This window comes from Gossypium hirsutum, chromosome A13 (genome assembly GCF_007990345.1).
Source record: "Gossypium hirsutum isolate 1008001.06 chromosome A13, Gossypium_hirsutum_v2.1, whole genome shotgun sequence".
Lineage (NCBI taxonomy): Eukaryota > Viridiplantae > Streptophyta > Magnoliopsida > Malvales > Malvaceae > Gossypium > Gossypium hirsutum.
This window is the reverse complement of record NC_053436.1, coordinates 66,611,175-66,637,393: the sequence shown is the minus strand read 5'-3', so window position 1 is coordinate 66,637,393 and position 26,219 is coordinate 66,611,175. Positions and strand designations below refer to the sequence as shown.

At 35.9% G+C, this 26,219-nt stretch overlaps 1 protein-coding gene across 2 annotated transcripts; it reads right to left on the bottom strand.

The window, feature by feature from the left end:
- Positions 1-19,797: 19,797 nt before the first annotated feature.
- LOC107893772 (5-methyltetrahydropteroyltriglutamate--homocysteine methyltransferase) lies at positions 19,798-25,029 on the bottom strand. 2 transcript variants are annotated; one of them, XM_016818857.2, is made up of 12 exons: positions 24,738-25,029; positions 23,462-23,814; positions 23,253-23,340; positions 22,676-22,803; positions 22,199-22,590; positions 21,935-22,098; positions 21,698-21,778; positions 21,413-21,579; positions 21,217-21,322; positions 20,886-21,136; positions 20,566-20,767; positions 19,798-20,475 (listed from the first exon to the last, which is right to left on the bottom strand). In XM_016818857.2, exons 2-12 carry the CDS (start codon positions 23,809-23,811, stop codon positions 20,107-20,109), a joined length of 2,298 nt encoding a protein of 765 aa, XP_016674346.2. In that variant the 5' UTR covers positions 23,812-23,814; positions 24,738-25,029; the 3' UTR covers positions 19,798-20,106. The 2 variants fall into 2 exon arrangements, with proteins under 2 accessions (XP_016674346.2, XP_040940990.1); XM_041085056.1 differs by having other exon boundaries at positions 24,520-25,026.
- Between the last annotated feature and the right edge of the window lie 1,190 nt (positions 25,030-26,219).

Sequence of the window (26,219 nt, the reverse complement as noted above, 5' to 3'; positions counted from 1 at the left end):
TTCGTAATAAGAATTGCTTATAAATATATTCAATGCGAAAGGTTAAACAGGTATGTACTCCAAGTTTATATGTGAGCTTGATTTGCACTAAATCATAAGGTAGTTATGTGACGCATACGAGAGCAATCTATGAGACTATTCCTATGATTATGTGACATCGGATCAGAGTGAGAGGTTATGTGAAATCATACGATATATCTATGTCACATGAGCTCACTTTTATGTGAAAGTTTATCTGCCTATTGTATATGATGAGATGTGCATATTCGGTAAAGGGATGGTATGCCCGAAGGAAGAGTGAAATAAAAATACGAACAACTATGTTATAATTTGATTGTTATCTGTTGACACTGCTTAAAACTTACTAAGCATTGTAATGCTTACTCCATTTACTCTGTTTCCTCTGTTTTATAGATCTCATTGCGAAGCTACAGGCTCAGGGATTGTCAGCAACTAGTCACACTATCACTATCTACTGTTTGGTACTGCTATGTTTTGGATTATCTTATGGCATGTATAAAATAGACTAGTGGCGGAAGAATATTTTGGTTAATGTATATAGCCATGCGAAAATGGCTTATATATGTTTGAGCATAATGTTATAATCATTTGGTATGGAATGGTTAATCACTATCATAATTTGTGCTATTCATGCTAAAAGGGCTAGTTGAATCATGGAAACTATGAAATAGGTAAAGTCTACCTTAAAGGCAGATGCTGGCAGCAGCAGTGATGTAGATTTGGAAAATCACTAAAAATAGTAGGATTGGAATTAAATAATGAATAAATTATGTAAACGAACCTTGATGAATCTATTTTCATAGGAAAGTAACGAAACGATCATATGGACAGTATGTTAAGAGATATTCAGGTTCTAGTGAGACAGGGCCAGAACGGTTTCTGGATTCCCTGTTCCGACTTTGGAAATTCATTATAAATTAACCAGAGATAATTAGGAGTCATGCCATATATGTATAGATTCCTCTCTGAGTCTAGTTTCTATAGAAACAAACGGCATCAGTATTGAAGTTCTGTTCAGGGAGATATCCAAGTCGTAATGCGAAAAGGTCAGTGTAGTCGATCCCTGTAACATGGGAGACTTTGACTAATAAACTGTACTAATTGGCCCGACCAAAAATTCTAGAAAAAAATATGTAAATGGGCATATGAGTCTAGTTTCAGGGAAAAATTACGAAACTTATTTTAGAGTTGTGAAACTCAAGATATGATTTTTAAGGTGACAGTGTCGCAGTTAGCCAACTGCCTGGAAAATTTTAAAATGGACTGCGATAGTAAGCGAATTTAGTCTTTGAACCCCTCGTGTCCGACTCCGGCAACGGTCTCGCGTACGGGGTGTTACAATTTTATTTAAATATTATTCTAACTCGGATTCGTGGTCCCGAAACCACCGTTCCAATTAAGGTCCAAATTGGGCTGTTACTTTATTTATTTTTATTTAATACATTTTAATATTCCATTTACCTTTTTGTCCTTTATAATAATACATAATTTCATATATGCCAAACCACCAATCTCCACTATCATAAAGTAATGGTTTAATTGATAAATAGGGACTTCTACTTTAGTAAAACATGGAAAATAAACACTTAAACAATTAGAATGTAACTTTTTGCATTTTACGCGATTTAGTCCTTTTTGCTTAATTAACTATCGAAACGATAAAATTTTTCAACGAAACTTTAATACCATCTTTTTGCCACTTTGTAAATATTTATAAAAATATTTACGACTCGATTTATAGAAATGAGGTCCTGATACCTCATTTCCTAAACCCACTTGACCTTAGGGTCATACCACTTGAACTTAATAAATCACTTATAAAACAAATATCACAATATCAAAAATATTTTTAAAAATCACAATTAACTCGTAAATATTAAATATAATATTTACAAACCTACTCGTCGGATTTGGTGACCCCGAAACCACTGTTCTAGTTAATCCTAAAAACGGGCTGTTACATAGTACGCCAGTTGAGCGTACCCGAGTTCGGGATTGCACTAGGGCTATACACAGAGAAATTCATGGACGATAATGAACTCAACGCCCTCCACCGCCACATCCACTACTCCCCCTCAAAATGCTGGAAGGACCTCGTCCCTGCCTCGGCTACCTACGACCCTAGCCACTCCAAGGCATCGTCTCTCCCTCCATCCTTGAGGTATCTACACGCTATCTTGGCTCACACTCTGATAGGGAGATGAGAGAGCACCGACGTCGTCACCACCCACGATGGCTATTTCTTGTGGAATATGGCGAATGGGCACGTCATCGACCTCGCCTACTTTATTTCCCTCGCCATCCGCCACTAGACAGAACGGCACAGGAGGGGGTCATCTCTATCGGGCCCTATGTGACTCAACTGGCTCGGCACTTCAGGCTCCTCTACACAGTAGCCCAATCATACTCCCTCACTCTCATCGGCCAGATGTCCCCACAACGCATCTCGAGCATGCTAAGTATGAGGATTATCGAGAAACGACGTGGCACCTACCCTCCTCAATACCGCCTCGTCCAGTCCACCGAGGAGGAGGATCCAGAGGACATTATTGATGATGTCCCTCCACGTCAGGAAGACCCACTGTCTCAGCCACCACCCCCTCTCGCCCAGTTCATGCGGCGACTTCATACGTTGACATCTCTAAGCGGCTTACTGTATTCGAGCAGCAGTGTTTTTAGCGCTTCGATAACATTGATGCTACTCTACAGCAGATTTGTCAGCACTTCCACATCTTATCGCCACCCCCACCTCGCGACCCATCTAGCGATGAAGATGTTTAAAAACTTTTATTTATTATTTTAAGTTGTTACTTTTATTCTATTTTAAGACTACTTTTTATTTTTCTTTAAGCTTATTTTTATTAGCTTTATAATTATTATTTTACAATTTTTAATTTCGGTTATTTCATTACGAGTAATTATTCTTCTTTATATATTTCCTAAACAAGTTACTAATCCTATCACAATTATAACGAGCTCCAAAGCTCACTATTACTAGGAACTTGAAACTCCACTGGGAAAGGTTCTTCACGACTGACATGCCCTACTCGACCACGACCATAGCCAACATGAGATATAATATTCTTTTGGCGTAGCATTTATGGAACTCAACCTCTACCACCATCGGAGTATCCTCCTCCACCCTCATCATTGCTTTGGCCGTTTATTCTCCATGACTCTAATTCAAGGAATTCATACATCATTCAGGAAGTTTCACTTCTTTCCCTATCTTATGGTTATAAATCTATCTTTGTCAATATATCTTCCTTTATACATTGAGGGCAATGTACATCTTAAGTGTGGGGGGTCTTTTACATCATCATTAGAAATCCCTAAATTTTGCTTTATTCTCACATGAATCACTCATATCACTATTAGAATGAATTTTGATCAATTTATGAGTTTTATTGATATGTCTTGAATTAAAACATAGGTATTTATGCATTGATTGTTTAAACTTTAAGACATTAGGGAATCAAGCATGATAAGTTGATTTTTGAAGAATTAAAAACTTTTAGGTTGTTTCCCTAAGTTTAGGTATTATCTTGAGTTGAAATTCACAAGTTTAAACAACAAAAAGCCATAATTTTTTTGAGATCTTGAGCCTTTAGAGCATATTTTATTCATTTCATGCTCACTTTCATTATGAGTGCGTCAGTTTTGATTTGCTATTCTAGAACTTGCTTTATTATGCATGTCAAGACACACCATTTGATTTGATATGTCAAAATGATAAAGGCACTTAGGTTTCACCCACTCACTCCACAAAAGCCTGCCTTCATAATTAATCCTTAGTGAACCCTTTTGAGCCTAACAAACCATTAATTGATTTACCCTCAATATTAACCCATAACCCATTATTGTTGAAATCCTCTAATTTGATCCCTATTTTTTTCGAGATTTGATTTGAACAAATTGCTTAGCTATGTTTTGTTCTTCTATGTAGTTGACTTGTTCTTAAAAAAAATTACTTCAATACATATTAGTAGTAATTCGTCGTTTTTGAGCTTGAGTGTTAATTCCATATTCTGAGAAGAAGCTCACTTGTAGTCAACTGATGACTAGTTATTTTTCTAGCTAAGTAATTTTTCAATTCAATCCCGAATCTAACATCTTCTTTTGGCTTGTGACCACACCCCTAACCAAAGCCACGTTACAACCCTCTAAAAGACCTTTTTGATTGATGTATCTGCTCAATATATAGTGGTGGAGATTTTATTTTCAAGCAAGCCTATGGTAATAACTTTTCATATTGAATAATGAGTGCTTTTATTGATGTCCTTAAACACCTTGAGTGATTTCAGTGGATCTTTAGTGAGGATGTTAAACTCTGTGATATTTTGATCAAAAGTAATTACTTAGATGAGGGGAGATACCTATGTTTTCGTCATAAAATGCTCAACTTGGAATGTTTGAAACTTTGATGTACTTTTAGTTGAATTTTAAATGTATGAGTACTTATGGATTACTTTGATATATTATTGATAGGGATTATAAATTGAGAAGAATTTATTTTGATTATGAGTTAAGAATTTTTGCTTGACGACAAGCAAATGCTTAAGTGTGGGGGTATTTGATAAACCGTAATTTATACATATTTTTATCCCATGCTTAGCCTATTTATGAATGGTTTCTCATTAGATTTGGAGAATTCGATGCTCCTAATCCTTTAATTTCATGTTTTATACTTAGGAGAGCATAGGAGAGTAAAAAGAGCGAGAAACGGGCCGAAAACGGAGAAAATGGACCCACGTGGGAAATCAACAGGCCTGGACTTTCTAACACGGGCGTGTCACACGGCCGTGTCCCTTAGGCAGGATTAAAGCAGGACTTACACGGGTATACTACACGCCCGTGCCTGTTCAACAGCCTTGACCACGGGTTAGAGTAATCGCACACGAGCGTGTCCCTACAGAGCCCAAGTATTACCCTATTCGGAGAAGGCCAATTTTGGTGGCTCTTAGGAATTCTACAGCCTATTTAAAAACCTGATAAGGCACTTAGAAAAGAACGCAGAGTAGGAAGCAAGGAATTACTCAAGGAAAGTCGATTGATCCATCTTAGAAGCTGGATTCATCATCAAGGCTGAAGATCTCCCTTCAAGTTCCTTCAGGAGTTTTGGGTTTTCTTATGTTTTGTTATCTTTATGCTTTTGAGATGTTTTCTTTCATAAATACGAACTAAACCCCCTAAATACCTAAGATGGATCTTGTTATTATTATCTGAATTGTATGACAAATATTTGACTTGTTCTTAATTATGTGTTCTTAATTCTTGTTTTGATATTCCAGGATATTGATTCAAGTTAAGCTCTTATTTAGAGGAGGAATAGACCCTGTCTAAGAGTAATTTTTTCATAATTAAGTGGAGTTGATTGCACGCCTAGAGATAGGGTGATAAGATTTTACCGGATTAGGGTGAAACTTAATAAAGGAATCCATAAATCGAGTTAATACAATTCTAGGGTGTTAATTAGAAAGATATTTCAATTATTCAACCTAGGGTTAAACATTATTAGTCTCAAGAGAGATAATAATATAACTTAGGGATTTCTACGGATCAAGTCAAATGAATAAATCATCTGATTCAGAGTCAAATAACAAGTGAAGTCTAGGTGGATTTTCCCTTAGGTAATTTCTTAATCAATCGAATTTTCCCAAAAGTATTTTCCCAAATTTTCTTTCTCTGCATTCCTAGTTAATAATTAGTTTAGATAACCAAACCTCTTAATTTTTAGGCTAGATAATAAAAAGGAAGTAAATACTAGTACTCGTAGTTCTTTTGGGTTCGACAATCCGGTCTTGCCAAACTATACTAGTGTTTGATAGGTACACTTGCCTTAATCGTGATAATAAGTTAGTCTCAAGAACCATTCATTCATAAATCTTTAAAACCTGTCACGAATATCACGTATCATCTATTTAGCTTTATCTTTATATTTTGAAATTACTTTTTATTTCCTGTTAATACTATTTTATCTTGAGTTTTTACAATTTTTATTTTCGGCTATTTCATTACGAGTAAATATGCTTCATTATATTTCCTAAAGAGTTCCTAATTTTATCACAGTCATAAAGAGCTCCAAAGCTCATCATCAAACAGGAACTAAAAAAATCCAACGGTGCAAGACTTATGGACTAATGAACCTCTACCACCACCAGAGTATCCTCCTCCACCCTCATCATTGCTTTGGCCGTTTATTCTCCATGACTCGAATTCAAGGAATTCATTCATCATTCAAGAAGTTTCACTTCTCTCCTTATCTTATAATTATAAATCTATCTTTGTCAATATATCTTTCTTTATACATTGAGGGCAATGTACATCTTAAGTGTGGGGGGTCTTTTACATCATCATTAGAAATCCCTAAATTTTGTCTTATTCTCACATGAATCACTCATATCACTATTAGAATGAATTTTGATTAATTTATGATTTTTATTGATATGTCTTGAATTAAAACATAGGTATTTATGCATTGATTGTTTAAACTTTAAGACATTAGGGAATCAAGCATGATAAGTTGATTTTTGAAGAATTAAAAACTTCTAGGTTGTTTCCCTAAGTTTAGGTATTATCTTGAGTTGAAATTCACAAGTTTAAACATCAAAAAGCAATAATTTTTGTAAGATCTTGAGCCTTTAGAGCATATTTTATTCCTTTCATGCTCACTTTCATTATGAGTGCGTTAGTTTTGATTCGTTATTCTAGAACTTGCTTGATTATGCATGTCAAGACTACACCATTTGATTTGATAAGTCAAGATGATAAAGGCACTTAGGTTTAACCCACTCACTCTACAAAAGCCTACCTCCATAATTAACCCTTAGTGAACCCCTTTTGAGCCTAACAAACCATTAATTGATTTACCCTCATTATTAACCCATAACCCATCATTGCTAAAATCCCCTAATTTGATCCCTATTTTTGTCGAGATTTGATTTGAACAAATTGCTTAGTTATGTTCTGTTCCTCTAAATATTTGACTTGTTCTAAAAAAAACAATACTTACATACATATTAGTAGTAATTCGCCATTTTTGAACTTGAGCGTTAATTCCATATTCTGAGAAGAAGCTCACTTGTATTCAACTGATGACTAGTTATTTTTCTAGCTAGGTAATTTTTCAATTCAATCCCGATTCTAACATCTTCTTTCAGCTTGTGACCACACCCCCTAACCAAAACCACGTTACAACCCTCTAAAAGAGCTTTTTGATTGATGTATCTGCTCAATATATTGTGGTGGAGATTTGATTTTCAAGAAAGCCTATGGCAATAGCTTTTCATATTGACTAATGAGTGCTTTAATTGATGTCCTTAAACACCTTAAGTGGTTTCAGTGAATCTTTAGTGAGGATGTTAAACTCTGTGATATTTTGATCAAAGGTAATCACTTAGATGAGGGGAGACTCCTATGTTTTTATGATAAAATGCTCAACTTGGAATGTTAGAAACTTTGATGTACTTTTAGTTGAATTTTAAATGTATGAGTACTTATGGATTATTTTGAGATATTATTGATAGGGATTATAAATTGAGAAGAATTTATTTTGATTATGAGTTGAGGATTTTTGCTTGAGGACAAGCAAATGCTTAAGTGTGGGGGTATTTGGTAAACCATAATTTATACATATTTTTATCCCATGCTTAGCCCATTTATGAATGGCCTCTCTTTAGATTTGGTGAATTCAATGCTTCTAATCCTTTAATTTCATGTTTTATACTTAGGAGAGCATAGGAGAGTAAAAAGAGCAAGAAACGAGTCGAAAACGGAGAAAATAGACCTACATGGGAAATCAACACGGCCTGGACTTCCTCACACGGACGTGTCACACGGCCGTGTCCCTTTGGCAGGATTGAAGTATGATTTACACGAATAGACTACACGCCCGTGCCAATTCAACAGCCTTGACCACGGGCTGGAGTAATCGCACACGAGCATGTCACACGGGCGTGTCCCTGCCGAGTCCAAGTATAGTTCTATTCAGAAAAGGCCAATTTTTAGGGCCCTTAGGCATTCAAAAGCCTATTTAAACACCTGTGGAGGCACTTAGTGAGGGGACGCAGAGTAGGAAGCAAGGAATTACTCAAGAAAAGCTGATTGATCCATCTCAGAAACCGGATTCATCATCAAGACTGAATATCTCCCTTCAAGTTCCTTCAGAAGTTTTGGGTTTTCTTATGTTTTGTTATCTTTATGCTTTTGAGATCTTTTCTTTCATAAGTATGAACTAAACCCCCTAAATACCTAAGGGGAATGAAACCTAAGATGGATCTTGTTATTATTATCTGAATTGTATGACAAATATTTGACTTGTTCTTAATTATGTGTTCTTAATTCTTTTTTTGATATTCCAGGATATTGATTCAAGTTAAGCTCTTATTCAGAGGAGGAATAGACCCTGTCTAAGAGTAAATTTTTCATAATTAAGTGGAGTTGATTGCATGCCTAGAGATAGGGTGCTAAGATTTTGCCGGATTAGAGTGAAACTTAATAAAGGAATCCATAGATCGAGTTAATACAATTCTAGGGTGTTAATTAGAAAGAGATTTCAATTATTCAACCTAGGTTTAGACATTATTAGTCTCGAGAGAGATAATAATATAACTTAGGGATTTCTACGGATCAAGTCAAATGAATAAATCGTCTAATTCAGAGTCAAATAACAAGTGAAGTCTAGGTGGATTTTTCCTTAGGTAATGTCTTAATCAATCGAATTTTCCCAAAAGTATTTTCCCAAATTTTCTTTCTCTGCATTCCTAGTTAATAATTAGTTTAGATAACCAAACCTCTTAATTTTTAGGCTAGATAGTAAAAAGGAAGTAAATACTAGTACTCGTAGTTCTTTTGGGTTCGACAATCTGGTCTTGCCGAACTATACTAGTGTTTGATATGTACACTTGCCTTAATCGTGATAATAAGTTAGTCTCAAGAACCATTCATTCATAAATCTTTAAAACCTGTCACGAATATCACGTATCAGCTATTTAGCTTTATCTTTATATTTTGAAATTACTTTTTATTTCCTGTTAATACTATTTTATCTTGAGTTTTTACAGTTTTTATTTTCGGCTATTTCATTACTAAATATGCTTCATTATATTTCCTAAAGAGTTCCTGATTTTATCACAGTCATAAAGAGCTCCAAAGCTCATCATCAAACAGGAACTAAAAAACTCCAACGGCGCAAGACTTATGGACTAATGAACCTCTACCACCACCAGAGTATCCTCCTCTACCCTCATCATTGCTTTGGTCATTTATTCTCCATGACTCCAATTCAAGGAATTCATTCATCATTCAGGAAGTTTCACTTCTCTCCCTATCTTATGATTATAAATCTATCTTTGTCAATATATCTTCCTATATACATTGAGAGCAATGTACATCTTAAGTGTGGGGGGTCTTTTACATCATCATTAGAAATCCCTAAATTTTGTCTTATTCTCACATGAATCACTCATATCACTATTAGAATGAATTTTGATTAATTTATGATTTTTATTGATATGTCTTGAATTAAAACATTGGTATTTATGCGTTGATTGTTTAAACTTTAAGACATTAGGGAATCAAGCATGATAAGTTGATTTTTGAAGAATTAAAAACTTTTAGGTTGTTTCCCTAAGTTTAAGTATTATTTGGAGTTGAAATTCACAAGTTTAAACATCAAAAAGCCATAGTTTTTGTGAGATCTTGAGCCTTTAGAGCATATTTTATTCCTTTCATGCTCACTTTCATTATGAGTGCGTTAGTTTTGATTTGTTATTCTAGAACTTGCTTGATTATGCATGTCAAGACTACACCATTTGATTTGATAAGTCAAGATGATAAAGGCACTTAGGTTTAACCCACTCACTCCATAAAAGCCTACCTCCATAATTAACCCTTAGTAAACCCATTTTGAGCCTAACAAGACATTAATTGATTTACCCTCAATATTAACCCATAACCCATCATTGTTGAAATCCCCTAATTTGATCCCTATTTTTGTCGAGATTTGATTTGAATAAATTTCTTAGTTATGTTTTGTTCTTTTAAATATTTGACTTGTTCTTAAAAAAAAACAATACTTACATACATATTAGTAGTAATTCGCCATTTTTGAGCTTGAGCGTTAATTCCATATTCTGAGAAGAAGCTCACTTGTATTCAGCTGATGACTAGTTATTTTTCTAGCTAGGTAATTTTTCAATTCAATCCCGATTCTAACATCTTCTTTCAGCTTGTGACCACACCCCCTAACCAAAGCCACGTTACAACCCTCTAAAAGACCTTTTTGATTCATGTATCAGCTCAATATATTGTGGTGGAGATTTGATTTTCAAGAAAGCCTATGGCAATAGCTTTTCATATTGACTAATGAGTGCTTTAATTGATGTCCTTAAAGACCTTGAGTGATTTCAGTGAATCTCTAGTGAGGATGTTAAAGTCTGTGATATTTTGATCAAAGGTAACCACTTAGATGAGGGGAGACACCTATGTTTTTATGATAAAATGCTCAACTTGGAATGTTTGAAACTTTGATGTACTTTTAGTTGAATTTTAAATGTATGAGTACTTATGGATTATTTTGAGATATTATTGATAGGGATTATAAATTGAGAAGAATTTATTTTGATTATGAGTTGAGGATTTTTGCTTGAGGACAAGCAAATGCTTAAGTGTGGGGGTATTTGATAAACCGTAATTTATACATATTTTTATCCCATGCTTAGCCCATTTATGAATGGCCTCTCCTTAGATTTGGTGAATTCAATGCTCCTAATCCTTTAATTTCATGTTTTATACTTAGGAGAGCATAGGAGAATAAAAAGAGCGAGAAACGAGTCGAAAACGGAGAAAATGGACCCACGTGGGAAATCAACACGGCTTGTGTAATATCCCGAATTAGGGCCTAATCAGAATAGTGGTTTCGTGACCATAAATCCGAGATAGAAATAATTATTTTATAATTATTTTTAGGTTTATGATATGATTGCATGATTGTGTGAAAATTTCGTGATGAAATTCTATGCCTAAAGTGCTTAAATTGAAAGTAGGGACTAAATCGAATAAGTTGCAAAACTTGCATTCTAGAAGTTTTTAGTATGAAATTGTTTTGGAATATTAATGAGGAGGTCTTAAATAGCAATTTGACCAATTTTAAGTTCATGGACAAAATTAGGACATGGAAGGAATTTTTGGAAAGTTTAGTAGTAAGGGTATTTTGGTCATTTAGTTATTAAAATGAATTAAAAACAAAATTAAAAGCCAATTTTTGTCCATCTTCTTCATTAGGCCGAAATTTCAAGGGTTCTCCATAGCTAGGGTTTGTTTCAAGCTTCCAAGCTCCATAGTAAGTGATTCCAAGCCCCGTTTTTAATGATTTTTACGATTTTGAAATCCCGGTAACTCGATAAAGCTTATGTTAGCAATAATTTAACCTAGGGTTTATATTTTGAAAAATACCCATAGGTGAAATTTGTGTATTTTGATGTTTTATGATAGAATATGAAGTTTTAAATTATGTTAGACAACTTGTACTACTCGATTTTAAGCAAAAACGAGTAAAAGGGCTTAATCAGTAAAAATACCTAATAGTCACAAGTACATGTTAGAGTGAGATTTTGATGTTGCCATAGAAGAGAAAAGTGATCAGCATGTTGTAAAACATAAGAATAAGGAATAAATTTTAATCCCGAGCCTAGGGGCAAAAATGTAAATATGCAAAAGTTTAGGGGTAAAATTTTAATTTTGCCAAAATTTGAGTTAAGGATTAATTTGATAATGTGACTATTAAATAAGCTAAATGTGTTATTTTAGATCAAGAAAGACGTGGAATCGACCTCAATCGAGGAAAAGAAAAGATTGTGGACTAAATTGCAAAATCTTTGTATTTTGGTACCAAGGTAAGTTCATGTGTAAATAATGTATCATAATGGTTATTTTTAAGTTATTGATGTTAATTATATGTTATGCTGAATTTTATTATGAAATGTATGCTTTGTGGTTAATTTCAAATAATATGTAAATTATGTGAACTACTTGTTAAATATAATTGTTACCGAGTATTGATTTCGGCATTCTACGGAAGACGGCAAGGATAAGTGTTCGAGGAAAAATCCCGTTTGAACCTTAGGAATAGATTAGGATAAAAGTGACATGTCACTTGGATGATTGAGCATCCGAACTCGTTGAGTTGAGTCCGAGTTCACTTATGGATGCGAATGTCCGAACTCGTTGAGTTGAGTCCGAGTTCGTGAGATGTAACTAGGCATCCGAACTCGTTGAGTTGAGTCCGAGTTCACTTATGGATGCGAACGCCTGAGCTTGTTGAGTTGAGTCCGAGTTCGCTTATGGGCGGGTTACATGATTGCTTGATTGCATATATGGCACTTATGTGCAAGTTATCCATGTATCCGAATTATATTCCGATGTGTTCAACGGGTAAAGTTCTACTCAATGGAGGAATATTCGAGATGTAAAGAGAAGTATTGGTGAGTGATGTGAAATGGTTATTTTGGACAGGTATGTATTTAACCCTCGGGTTGAGTATTGATACAACCACGATAAGGTAATAAGATGATGAAAAATGATTAAAAATGTGATATGTGTTTTAGTGATACATGCTAATGTTGATTGGTATGACTGTTTGTTATGTTACTTATTATTTGCATATGAACTTACTAAGCATTTATGCTTACTCCCTCCTTCTTACTCATTGTAGTTTTGGACAAGCCAGCTCAGGAGTCGGGATAGGTCGAAGGCTCAGTCACACTATCCGGAAGACTTTTGGTAATGGCTTGTAAATTTAAGTATGGCATGTATAGCAATATACTTTTTTTGTGTAAATGATCTTATGGTATGGTGATGGAATGGTTGAGGAAATGCTTGATAATGATAAATTATGAAAATATTTAGTTTAGATTATATTTGATGTTAAGGAAAATTATTAAGATACTTAGTGCATAAAAACTCATAAAAGGGATGAAATTTGCCATAAACAGAATACTGCAGCAACACTGACGCGAGTTTAAAAATTTACTAAAAATCATAGAAATTGAACTTGGTGATGGAATACATATCAAATTGAAGCTTATTATGTCTAGTTTCACATGAAACAAATGAAACAGGTAAAGAATTATATGTTACAATATATTTGAATTTTAGTGAAACAGGGTCATAGCAATTTCTGAATCCCCTATTCCAACTTTATAAATTCACCATAAATTGTAAAGATATAATTAGGTAGTTTATTTTATATTCTCAGAATCCTTATTGAGTCTAGTTTCATTAGAAACAAACCTCATAGTCATATGGATTTTTTACAGAGAGAAATGTGGTTCGTAGTAAACAGAGGTCAGACCAGTCAAGTCCTAAAACAGGGGTAACTTTAACTAATAAACTGTACTAATTGGCCAAACCAAAAATTCTAGAAAAAAATTAGTAGATAGGTATATGAGTCTAGATTTAGGGAAAATTTATGGATCTTGATTTCGAGTTTCGTAACTCGAGATATGATTTTTCTTGTGACTGTGATGCAAGTAGCTTAAAAGCTGTGAATGTAGAAATAAATAATCCAAAGTTCTAAATATGTTAAATTAAGCTTAGTAACACCTCATACTCGACTCCGGCGATGGTCTCGGGCGTGGGGGCGTTACAGCCTGGACTTCCTCACACGGGCGTGTCACACGGCCGTGTCCCTTTGGCAGGATTGAAGCATGACTTACACGGATAGACTACACGCCCATGCCAATTCAACAGCCTTGACCACGGGCTGGAGTAATCGCACACGAGCATGTCACACGGGCGTGTCCCTGCCGAGTCCAAGTATAGTTCTATTCAGAAAAGGCCAATTTTTAGAGCTCTTAGGCATTCAAAAGCCTATTTAAACACCTGTGGAGGCACTTAGTGAGGGGACGCAGAGTAGGAAGCAAGGAATTACTTAAGGAAAGCTGATTGATCCATCTCAGAAACCGGATTCATCATTAAGACTAAATATCTCCCTTCAAGTTCCTTCAGAAGTTTTGGATTTTCCTATGTTTTGTTATCTTTATGCTTTTGAGATCTTTTCTTTCATAAGTATGAACTAAACCCCCTAAATACCTTTGGGGAATGAAACCTAAGATGGATCTTGTTATTATTATCTGAATTGTATGACAAATATTTGACTTGTTCTTAATTATGTGCTCTTAATTCTTTTTTTGATATTCCAGGATATTGATTCAAGTTAAGCTCTTATTCAGAGGAGGAATGACCCTGTCTAAGAGTAAATTTTTCATAATTAAGTGGAGTTGATTGCACGCCTAGAGATAGGGTGATAAGATTTAGCCGGATTAGGGTGAAACTTAATAAAGGAATCCATAGATCGAGTTAATGCAATTCTAGGGTGTCAATTAGAAAGAGATTTCAATTATTCAACTAGGGTTAGATATTATTAGTCTCGAGAGAGATAATAATATAACTTAGGGATTTCTACGGATCAAGTCAAATGAATAAATCGTCTGATTCAGAGTCAAATAACAAGTGAAGTATAAGTAGATTTTTCCTTAGGTATTGTCTTAATCACATCGAATTTTCCCAAAAGTATTTTCCCAAATTTTCTTTCTATGCATTCTTAGTTTAGTAATTAGTTTAGATAACCAACATCTTAATTTTTAGGCTAGATAATAAAAAGGAAGTAAATACTAGTACTCGTGGTTCCTTTGGGTTCGACAATTCGGTCTTGCTGAACTATATTACTGTTCGATAGGTACACTTGCCTTAATCATGATAATAAGTTAGTCTCAAGAACGATTCATTCATAAATCTTTACAACCTATCACGATTATCACGTATCAATTCACAATGTACTTGCCTCCAGCCCACATGCATAATGTTGATTTATCGGCAGATGATGTGTTAGATTTCCAAATCTACCACACAGAAGGCATGATCATACCATTGGATTCGGGTGAATTGGAAGTTGGTAAGGAGATTTATAGTAAGGATAGTTTTCTCGATGCATTAAAACAATATAGCATCATAAACGGGGTTAACTACCAAATGGTTAAATCCAAATTTGAGAAGTTTGAGGCCAAGTGTCTAATGCGGGACAATACATGTTCATAGAAAGCATGGGTTCAGTTAGGAAAAAGACAGGGTTGTGGAAGATAAAGAAGTACAAAAATCTACATACGTGTGTTGCTGGTACAGTATCACTGGGTGTTTAGGGTTTTTAAATACTATTGTTATTATTTAATGTTGCATTATTTAACATACTTCATTGACAAGTATTTCAAAGATCATCCTAATATGGATTCAGATATGATATCGGGCTTAATACTACCGATGGTGGAGGCAGATCCCAAGACTTCTATGTCGGTCTTAATTGCCAATATTCGTAGCCAATTCAAGTACACGCCTTCTTACCGTAAGGCCTAGATAGCTAAGCAGAAGGCGTTGGAAAAGATGCATAGTAGGTGGGACGCTTCATATAATGAGGTGTGGCAGTGGTGTCAGGTGCTAGAGAGGTACGTCCTAGGTTGCGTAACAAACCTTGAAGCAAGCCCCGCGTACTACAATGACCGCTTGCTCTGTGGAGACTAAGTGTTCAAGCGTCTGTTCTGGAGCTTTAAGTAATGTCGGGACACATTTGTGTACTGCAAGCCATTGGTACAAATTAACAATACATTTATGTATGGTAGATATACCCATCGGCTATTGCTAGTTGTGGCATAGGATGATAGTGGGAAAATCCTTCCAATTGCATTTGCAATAACACTGGAGGAGTCAAGTGACGACTAGGATTTCTTTCTTTCTTGGTTAACGAGGCATGTCTGCCCTCAACCTAATATCTGTGTTATATCGAATCGAAGCACTAGAATACTAGCCGCAATTGAGCGAGAGGGAAGTTTATGGGATCGTACACACCATCGGTATTGTCTAAGACACGTTGCATCCAACTACTACTGGCGATATCGGTCTACCACTGAACGACGACAAGTAAGCAACATGGGTATTTATTCTCCACTAATATAATTTCATTTGTAATATTCAATTTATTCTGAACGGAAGAGTGGTATGTAATTATTGCTATCAACTTACATTGACAGGGTACGAGATCAATAATGACTATTTTTATGAGATGCTGCCAATTTTATGATTAGTTAACGATCAAGGCATAGACTACCTCTGTAACATACTTTTCGATCAGTAGACACAAGCATATGACGGTGGCCTACGATATGGTCATATAACCTCAAATCTGGTTGAATGCATAAGTTTTTTTCTAAAATGAACACGTCATTTGTCGATAACCTAGGTTGTACAGGAGACATATTTCTATTTGGCAGCACTATTTCCAAAGTAAGCAGCGAGTTTTAAAGGTCAAATGCAAGGAGGTCATGTATGGTGCATGAATGTATTACAAGAAATTAACAAGGCGAAGTTGCGAGCCAACACCATGCACACAGTGTATCACGATCGCGACAACCTATGGATTCGTGTGACGAAGTTTAACAAATCGAACCAAGGTATTACCAGCATTCAATATCATGTACACCTAAGAAATAGGACTTGCGACTATGGGAGGTTTGACGCACTTCGTTATCCATGCACTCATGTAATTAAAATTTGTTAGAATCTCTGTTTGGATCCCATGAGTTACGTCGATGAAGTGTACAAATTAGAATACATGTACAACATATAGAGACACGTATTCCCACCGGTCCCAGATGAATATAAGTGGTCGTTTGTATCACTTGCTCCATTTAAGTTGTTACCAGATAGAGAATTGCGTCGCAAATCAAAAGGTTGACCTTGCTCGAGTAGAATACATGATAATATGGATATCCAGGAAAGAACGAACCAACAGAAGTTGTGCAGATAGTGTAGGAATTCAGGTTATACAATTTGAACATATCCAAATCGAAATGGTTCATAATTGATTAAATGAAACTATGTTGCATTATTTCTATTGTCTTATTCAAAAGAACTTCTATTTTATTAAATAGGACAATATATAAAAATAATTTACTATTAAAATATTTAAAAAAACTTTTATTTTATTAAATGAAACAATATAAAAAATAATTTGTACAAATATATTAAAAAAATCAATGCATGTGTTGGTCGAAATTAGTGTCATATGGTGTGGTCGACGGTTACGCATTGGATTCCTTTTTGGTTCAACTTTCGGCAAGGGTTGTGGTTGTTCTAGCTGGGGTTGTGGTTGTTCTGGTTGTGAGTGTTAAGAGGATGACCCACCTTGATAGAACAAAGAACGCGAAGGTGTTTTCATCACCCACGGTGGAGGTGTTTGAAACCCATAAAGCGATGGGGATTGGAAATGAGATGAGCTCCCCAGCGGTGCCTCGTGCAATCCCTCCTGCGACGATGGCCTATTTATCGTCAGTTGAGTCGGAGTCATTGGGAAAATAAATGCACCAGGCCATGCATTCCAACCTAGCATATGATTGGAAAAAGAAAACATATAAGGGTTAGGATACATATAACGGCTAGGATACGCACTTGGCACAATCTAAAGGGCTTGTGGTGCGGGCGTCATTGCTTAAGGTGTTGGGCCCGGTGATTGTGTGAGCACTATTGATGGGCCCGCCTCGTCAGCCCTTCTCTTTGGATTTAAAGGGCCCCGCCGTTCCTTTTTGACACGGAATTGTCGACGCCTCTACTCTTTGAGAAAAAAATATGGCTTGCTATGGATTCTAAATCATGGAATGTACTCTGGCTCGCACGCTAACTCTAAAACAATGATCGATTCGTGAGTAGGTATATGATTATACTGATTTTCTACATTTTGATCTGATCAGAGAAGAAGACCGGCCAATGCGTATTCAGTCGCCGTAAGTCAATTTTGTTCTCTTCATCGAGTACCTCAGGTGTTACGGGAATCGGTTGTCAGAATCCAAATTGTCGTAATACTTTATCCGTCTGGTACATCTCAACAATAGCGTAGTTGACCAATGAGACCCTAACGTGCCAGATGTTTGGATTCTGTAGGAATTCATCTGGAATTATTGCCCGAATCGCCAAATCCTCATATGGTGTCCATTGAAACTATATGAACGTGATAAAAATATTAATTATATACATAATACTAAATACTAAATACGAAACAGCTATGTTGTGTATATATATTTCATTTAATACTTACATGCGTTTCCGACCGTTGGTCTAATAGAAGTCGTATATCTTCAAGAGCGGTATGTATTCCAACATAACTCGCCGAATGGTTCTACCTAATTAAATAAGTTTTTAGCATAAAATTATATTTTATATCTATGTAATAATTGTAAAATCTAATATAGATTTTACCTCGTTAAGAGTGGAAATGTATAAGGGTGGTTCACTCGATGACGTAAAAATGGAAAGCGAAATCGAACCCATAATTGTAGAAGTGATAGACAACCTCCAATTTTAGCTTTATTTGGTTTCGTCGCCCAACACATCTCCAAGTACAATGTTGACAACATGGCAGACCCCCAACTGAGTTCGCCAGCTGCTTTAAAATCGACGAGTTTCAATAGCCACCTTAAATGTATGAGGTTTCGTGACAAGTTCGACATTAGATAATCTCCAATCATCTTAAGGGTGTATGCCCGAACTATCGTATTCTTTCTACTTCAGTCGAATCATCCCCCGGCTCCGGGAATGTGTCTTGTAACCAGCCCATCTCGATCCAAACTCCGTAAATATTATCCGAAATTGCACCCAAAAGATCATAGCATATTGCTCCCCAATCAGCAGATTGAGCGGACCCAGTGAGTACGAACCCATTCATTGGCAATCCCAATTGTAACTGCACGTCCTCCAAAGTGATGGTACACTCCCCACATGGAAGATGGAATGTGTGCATCTAGGGTCTCCACCTCTCTATGAATACGCTGATGAGTTTCGGGTCCAACTTACACCCTCGGCCTATATTGGCCACATGCCAAAAACCTTTTTCCCTCAAGTAATTTTCTATCAATGGTGATGGAGGATCAGACATATTACGAATATAACATTGTAACACCCGATCTGTCAACTGTTATAAAAAAATTATACAATAGAAATTAATTAAAATTATATAAATGAAAAAAATTAAATAATATTCAAAAATTGAAATTAACCCTTACCATTTTCATTTGTTCGATGGAGATATGTTTATGATCGAGACAAATTAATTCCTCGGTCATTGCTAACACGGTCAAATATCTTACAAATTATAAAAATAATAATACTAATTTAGAAAAAAAAAAGTTAAAGTAAATAGTTATTTAAAGAGAGCTTTAAGAAATTTAGAGAGAAATTTGAGAACTTTAAGAATTTTGGAAGAAATGTTAAAATAAATTGTGTGAAAAAAATAAGCAGGAGGCTTTTATAGTTTTTTTATGACCGTTGGCCTCCCAACTATCAAATTTTTAAATGACCGTTGGAGTGACCGTTGAGGGCCAAAAACACGGGCTAAAGCGCGTCCTTGAAAGAGCATTTTTTGTCATGTCAATAAAATGCATCCATCCCAGTGCGTTTTATGCTGACATGGCAAAAACCCTCCCTGAAGGACGAAACACCTACATGGGAGCATTTTTAATTTTTTGGCCCATTTCGATAAATAAAATTTATAGTATTCCATTTCTGTAAATGAAGTAAGAAATGGGCTATCTTAGTAAAATGGTATTAGTTTACTAATTTTGTCTATACAAATAAAATAAACATACCTAATATCCTTTCTTTTCCTAATATCCACATTAACTGATGTGAATTAATTAATACAAAGTAAACCGAATTCATGATAATTATTCCACAAAATAATATAATGGTGTCATTTTTTATATTAATATTTTTATTCTTTACAATCAAAAGTAAGTAAAAAACACGATTCTATTATTAAAATAATAAATCCAAAACCTAAGACAGGCCGAACAAATAACCCACCCCCAAGCAACCCAATCTCTAAAATATCGAAACTATGCAAGAAAAAATAAAAGATTTTTCAAAGAGAAAAGGTGGGAATGAATTGGGTTCAGAGGGCGCCTGACCAATAATATTTCATCAGGAAACCACAGTTATTGATATTGATTACTAGATATAACGTCTTTTCCCTCTCTTGGATGGCTCTCACTTGGCACCGGCAAGTTTGGTGCGGAGCTGCTTGGCAGCAGCAACCATATTGTTCAGTGCCGGTTTCACCTCCTCGTACTTGCGAGTTTTCAGCCCGCAGTCAGGGTTAACCCACAGGATGTTGGTCTCCAACACCGCCAGCATCTTGTTAATTCTGTCAGCAATCTCTTCAGTTGATGGTATTCTCGGAGAGTGGATATCATACACACCAGGGCCAATTCCAGCACCATACTTCACTCCTTCACGGAATACTGACAGTAGCTTCTCATCTGAACGTGAGTTCTCAATGGTAATGACATCCGCATCCATGTCGATAATTGAGTGGATGATATCGTTGAAGTTGGAGTAGCACATGTGGGTGTGGATCTGTCGGATGTTTTTGAGAATTCAGCTATCACAGATAGAGCGTGAATATGGAAGTTTCGATAAATGAACAAGAGTGATTTAGACATGAACCTGGGTGGTATCCTTGACACCACAGTTGGTGATCCTAAAGGAGTGGACAGCCCATTTCAAGTAGAAGGCGTGCTCAGACTTTCTAAGCGGCAACCCCTCTCTCAAAGCAGCCTCATCAATTTGGATAACATTGATACCAGCCTTCTCAAGATCCTCAACTTCATCCTTGATGGCCAAGGCAATCTGGTAGCAAGTTTCGAATCTGAAAAATTGGCAATCATAGTCAAATAATAATCATATTGCAAAGTAAAACAAATGCCGGTACAAATATAATACTTCTCATCATTTTTCCTGAATTGGCTTCCTTGTGTCATGCATACCTGGGCTGATCATTTCTGACAAAGGACCAGTTGAGGATGGTAACAGGACCGGTAAGCATTCCCTTCATTGGGCGTTTAGTCATGCTTTGGGCAGTAGATGACCAGAAAACAGTCATTGCCTTGGGGCGGCTAACATCACCATAGATGATCGGTGGTTTGACACAGCGAGAACCATAAGATTGCACCCACCCATTAACAGTGAAAGCAAAACCAGACAACTGCTCACCAAAGTACTCAACCATATCGTTTCTCTGCACAATGTCAGAAGTTAGGACACTTTGCCCATATATTAACATAAGATATATCTCCCGTTTACTTGCAAAATACTTGCCTCAGGCTCTCCATGAACCAGGACATCAATGTCGAGTTCTTCCTGAAGGTTGACAACCTTCTTAATTTCCTCCTTAATGGCTTTAACGTAATCGTCCTCTGAGATCCTGAAGGGAATAAGAGAGCACTAGTTAAAAGAATGGTCAAAATTTCATTTTATATGAATGATGTTAGGGAAATTTTCCGGATTAACTCACTTGTTAGCCTTGAATTCACGACGAACTCTCCTGAGTTCAACCGTTTGAGGGAAGGATCCAATGGTCGTGGTTGGTAGGATTGGTAGGTTAAGCTTTTTCTGCTGCGCATCAAGTCTAGCACTAACGTTTGTTGCACGACGGTGGTCAGAGCCCTTCAAAGCGTCAGCCTGGAAATGCAAGCACGGTAAAACACGATAACCAAAGAAAGAATTTTCACGGGAAAATATATTACCACAGAGCAATCACTCAAAAGACAGGAATTTTCAGTTCTATCAAAACACTTACAGCCTTTTGAACAGCCGCATTGGTGACTCTTGGGGAGGACTTCCTTGAGGCTTGAGCAGCAGCATTAGAAGAGAAGAAGGCCTAAAAGTAGATGCATAACTTATGAGTGACATGGTGTTATCTGGATCTCGAGAAAGCAGCAAACAACAAAAAAACAAAAGACCTAGTCCAATGGCTTAAGGCCTGACCGAAGATGTATCCTTGTTCTTAGAAAACTAGCAAATTAAGGAGATATACCTCATCTTTCTGACCAGCCAATGCCTTCGCAAGGGCATTAACTTCAACAACTTTCTGCGCAGCAAATGCAAGCCAGGATTTGATTTCATCATCGAGCTTAGTTTCATTTACTAAATCAACAGCAGTGTGGAGAAGCGAGCATGAGGTGGACACCACGAGCTTGTCTGCACATTGGAAAATTAATTCACAGATATCAGTAAATAACAAAACTGTAATTCTCATCATGAAATTACAGGCCATAAAAGGCAAAAGAAAATAGAATACCTTTGCCAACAACAGCCTCAAGAGCCTGCAAGGTGCTAAGGGAAGAAGCAAGATCATTGGCCCAAATGTTCCTTCCGTCAACAACTCCAGCAAAGAGGTATTTGCCTTTAGGGAAGTCCTTCTTGACCAAATCAGTGGTTTGTGTTCCACGAACCAAATCCAAACCATAAGCAGTAACACCCTTCAATCCAATGAGGGTCTTGTATGCCTCAGGAGTAAGATCAGCGAAGTAAGTTTCGATCAGAACATTCAAGCCAGAAAGAGCCGATTCCAGATCAGCATATGCAGCAGTGAATGCTTGCAATTGTTGAGAGTCGAGATCCAAGACAAGGGTGGGTTCATCAAACTGAATCCAGGAAGCACCAGCTGCCTTAAGCTCGGATATAACTTCCCTGTAGAGATATTCAGTGTCATAATAGCAAATTAGAGCAGTTAAATTCATGAAAACTCAATGACAAAAGGAGAACCAACTCTTACTTGTAGATAGGGATGATTTTGGGGAGGAGAGAAAGAAGAGAAAAGGTCTTCTCGACACCCTTTGTGGGTTTTGACAGCAACAAATATGAGACAGGGCCAATAAGGACTGGGACGGTGTCAACTCCGAGCTGCATGTGGGGACAGACAATCAGCATCCAAGTTTCATAATAAGACAAAAAACATCAAATAAGAAGTATGGAACACAGGATACAAGTTGGGCACAATAATCAAATTGGTCCAATTAATACTTCAAGTCTCACTCAGGGAATTCTCAAAAAATGGATCGTATAAAAATACAATACTAGAGAGCTACAAACTATTATAAAAATCTCAAACACCATATTGACAAACATGAAACCATTCCCAGAACCCTGAGCCAGCCAACCATATGTTCTAAGCCATTGCATAGAAGAAAGTATGCTAAAAGACATTTATCAATTGTTTAAGGCCTTGAAGCTATCTCAAATTCAGACCATCATGCATTTTCGTGAAGTCAGAATAACTTATAAATCCTCTTATTTCCATCACAATGCATATAAATACCTACTATGTTTATAAACTAGACCCAAGAACATACCGCCTTAGCTTCCTTGAACTCATCCACTGCCTTGTGAGAAGCATAAGAGAATTTAACATCAGGTCCGAGTTCAGGAACAATGAAGTGACTGAAACAATATATTGCACAACACACACACACACACAAAAAAAAAAAAAAAAAGCATTAGTATGAGAAAACTCAGCACAAAGAACAAAACTAACAAAGTACAATTGACAATGGCAACTTACTAGTTGGTATCGAACCACTTGGTCATTTCCATGGCAGGCACAGAGGCATTTCCTCTAGCCATGGAGAAGTAAGTGTCATATCCGATCTCACCACCAGTCCAGTTATATCTAGGTGGAACAGCTCCGAGCATGGATGTGGTATCAAGAACCTGGTCGTAGTAAGAGAAAGTGTTGCTGGGGATGTACTTGATCCCAGCACCAGACATCTGTTTCCAGATGGATGACCTGAGATCAGCTGCAACTTTTTTCAAATCCTCAGCACTGCTCTTCTTATCCCAGAAAGATTCCAAAGCAAATTTAAGCTCTCTCTTGGGTCCCATACGGGGATATCCAACAATGTGGGAAGCCATTTTCTAAACCAAATAAAAGAACAGACAAGATAAGCTTTATGATATCAAATCATATATAAAAGCTAACTACTTTAAACGTCCTATACTCCTAAACTAGAAATAAATGGAATCAAAGCTAAGATCCATTACACATGCAATTCAGCATGGGCTGAGATTAAAACTTCTAGATTACTAAATCACCTGAGAGCCTAATAGATAACACCATGCCCGAAACCAATGATTATACACTAAGACTATAAATACCAAAATCTAGAAGGCTTGGATCTATTCAATCGATTTCATAAAGACAAAATAAAATAAAATAAAGTAAAAAAGATAAGCCAAAATACTTGATCAAATGCTAATAATATCAAATAGATCTGACTAAGAAAACTAGGATTCTTTAATAATTCCAAAAACCCAAATTAAAAATCAAATACTTGTAATAAATACCGAAAAAGAAAATCAAATGAAAAAAAAAAGTTGTATAAATAAACAAATGCGCTGATCAATGCTTACACTTTCTACTACACTTTTGCTTCGAGAACCCAGAAAGAAAATCAACTGGTACAGTTTAAAATCTAACACTAACGAGTAAATCTCAATAAAAAAAGTATGGATTTTGCAATGTTATTGAATAAACCATGTTAAACAATGAGAGGTTCAAATAACATTTAATGAAAACCCAGACAGAATATCACCAGGAAAAATACAAATGCAGACACTTACCCGTATATCTTAATGAAAAAAGAAAAGAGATAAAAATTGAACTTCAGACAAAAAAAAAGACAATGCTTAAGAACTTTTGAGAGAATTTCAAATCGTTTTAAAGAAGATTCAAACGGGAAACATCAACAGGATTGTAGAAAAAGGACATGAGAGAAGAGTTTGAATCAAGGCAAACAGTATTAATGAGTGAAGGAGAGAAATGAGAGGAGGAGACTAACCGAACTATAACGTAGTGAACGGAGATGAAAACGGAGAGAGAACTAAATTAGAGAAAAAAAGGGAGGGAACGGCAGAGAGGAGGAATCGGCACGATTTCTGAAGGTGGAAGAGTTTGAGCCTATTTATTGCCAAAGATGGTAGCCGCTGCCTTTCATCTATTGACTGATAAACAAATCTCAATTTTCTTTTTCCTTTTTGTTTGTTTTAAATAAAAATCTGGTTTTTTTCAAAATAAATAAAGTTTTTTAGATTTAGTGGAACTTAAGCCTACTTGCGGCTTTTTCTGAAATGGCGCCTGGGATTATTTTGGGGCTTGGTGAGATATACCGGAAAAAGTTAATTTTTAAAAATTCACAGAAATGGGTTATTTATGAAAATACGTTAAAAATACAAAAGTGATTCAACTGGTGCTGTTTTCAAGGGAAAATAAAAAAAAATGCGTCTAACTCAACACTTTTTTTCCCCTTAACTAGTAAAATGCGCCCAAATCAACACCCTAAAAAAAACACGTACAGGTCAATGCATTTTCCTCCCTTTTTAGGGCTTTAATTGTTTAATTAGGGTTTATGGTTTAATAAATTAGAGTTTATAGTTAATTGAATTAGGATTTTATTATTTTATTTTATTTTTAAGTGTTTATTAATTAGTATTTTAGGGTTTTACGAAAAATAATTATTAGTAGGGTTTGGGTTTGTTTAGAGTTTTATTGTTAGATTTTTTAGTGTTCATAAATTAGGGTTTAGGGATTCTAAAAAAATAAGTTTGACGAGATGAGTTTTGAAAAATATCCCGGGATTTCCAGGAATTTGAAACGTTTTTGAAAAATGCCCTCAATAGTAGGGGTTGAGGTTTGTAGAGGAAAAAAAATGCTTCAAGCAGGATGCACTATCAGCAAAAGTATTGAAACGCTTCCAACTAGATGTCTTTTTCTGTACCGTTGTTGATAGTGCGTCCTACTTGGAGCGTTTTTTCTTTACAAATTTCAACCCCTATTATTTGAGGCATTTTTACAGAAACGAGTGGCATGTTATCCCTTGGGCTATAAATGACTCATATTTCAACCTTTGGTGGCATAAGTTAGAGTAATAAAAATTGAAGAAGTTGAGAAGAATAGAAATTCGTAAGGAAGGTATAAGTTAGAGCAACGATACTATTTGTAAAAAAAGGTAAGCATAAGTATTGATTTTTTTTGTTAATATTTATTTAAGCATTATATTTTTTGCATAATGTTTTTGTTTTGAACTTCTTTCAACAGATAATTTGGTTAAAAATGAGTGGACGGATTAATGCTATTATTTACTACGATGAGATCCGTGACACCGAGAATGGCATCTTTTGTAACACCCCGAACCCGAGACCGTCACCGGAGTCGAACACGAGGTGTTAACAGACTTTTAAAAATTTTCCAAACACTGCCAATCTGCGTAATAGTCGCTTTAAAAATCATATCTTGAGTTTCACAACTCGAAAATTTGTTTCGT

Excerpts from the sequence above, each read along its gene's own strand:
- LOC107893772 (XM_016818857.2), bottom strand. The coding sequence starts at position 23,811 with ATGGCTTCCCACATTGTTGGATATCCCCGTATGGGACCCAAGAGAGAG. Across the intron at positions 21,779-21,934 it reads TGGCTGGTCAGAAAGATGAG|GCCTTCTTCTCTTCTAATGC; the intron begins GTATATCTCCTT and ends ATCTACTTTTAG. Across the intron at positions 21,323-21,412 it reads CGTGAATTCAAGGCTAACAA|GATCTCAGAGGACGATTACG; the intron begins GTGAGTTAATCC and ends TATTCCCTTCAG.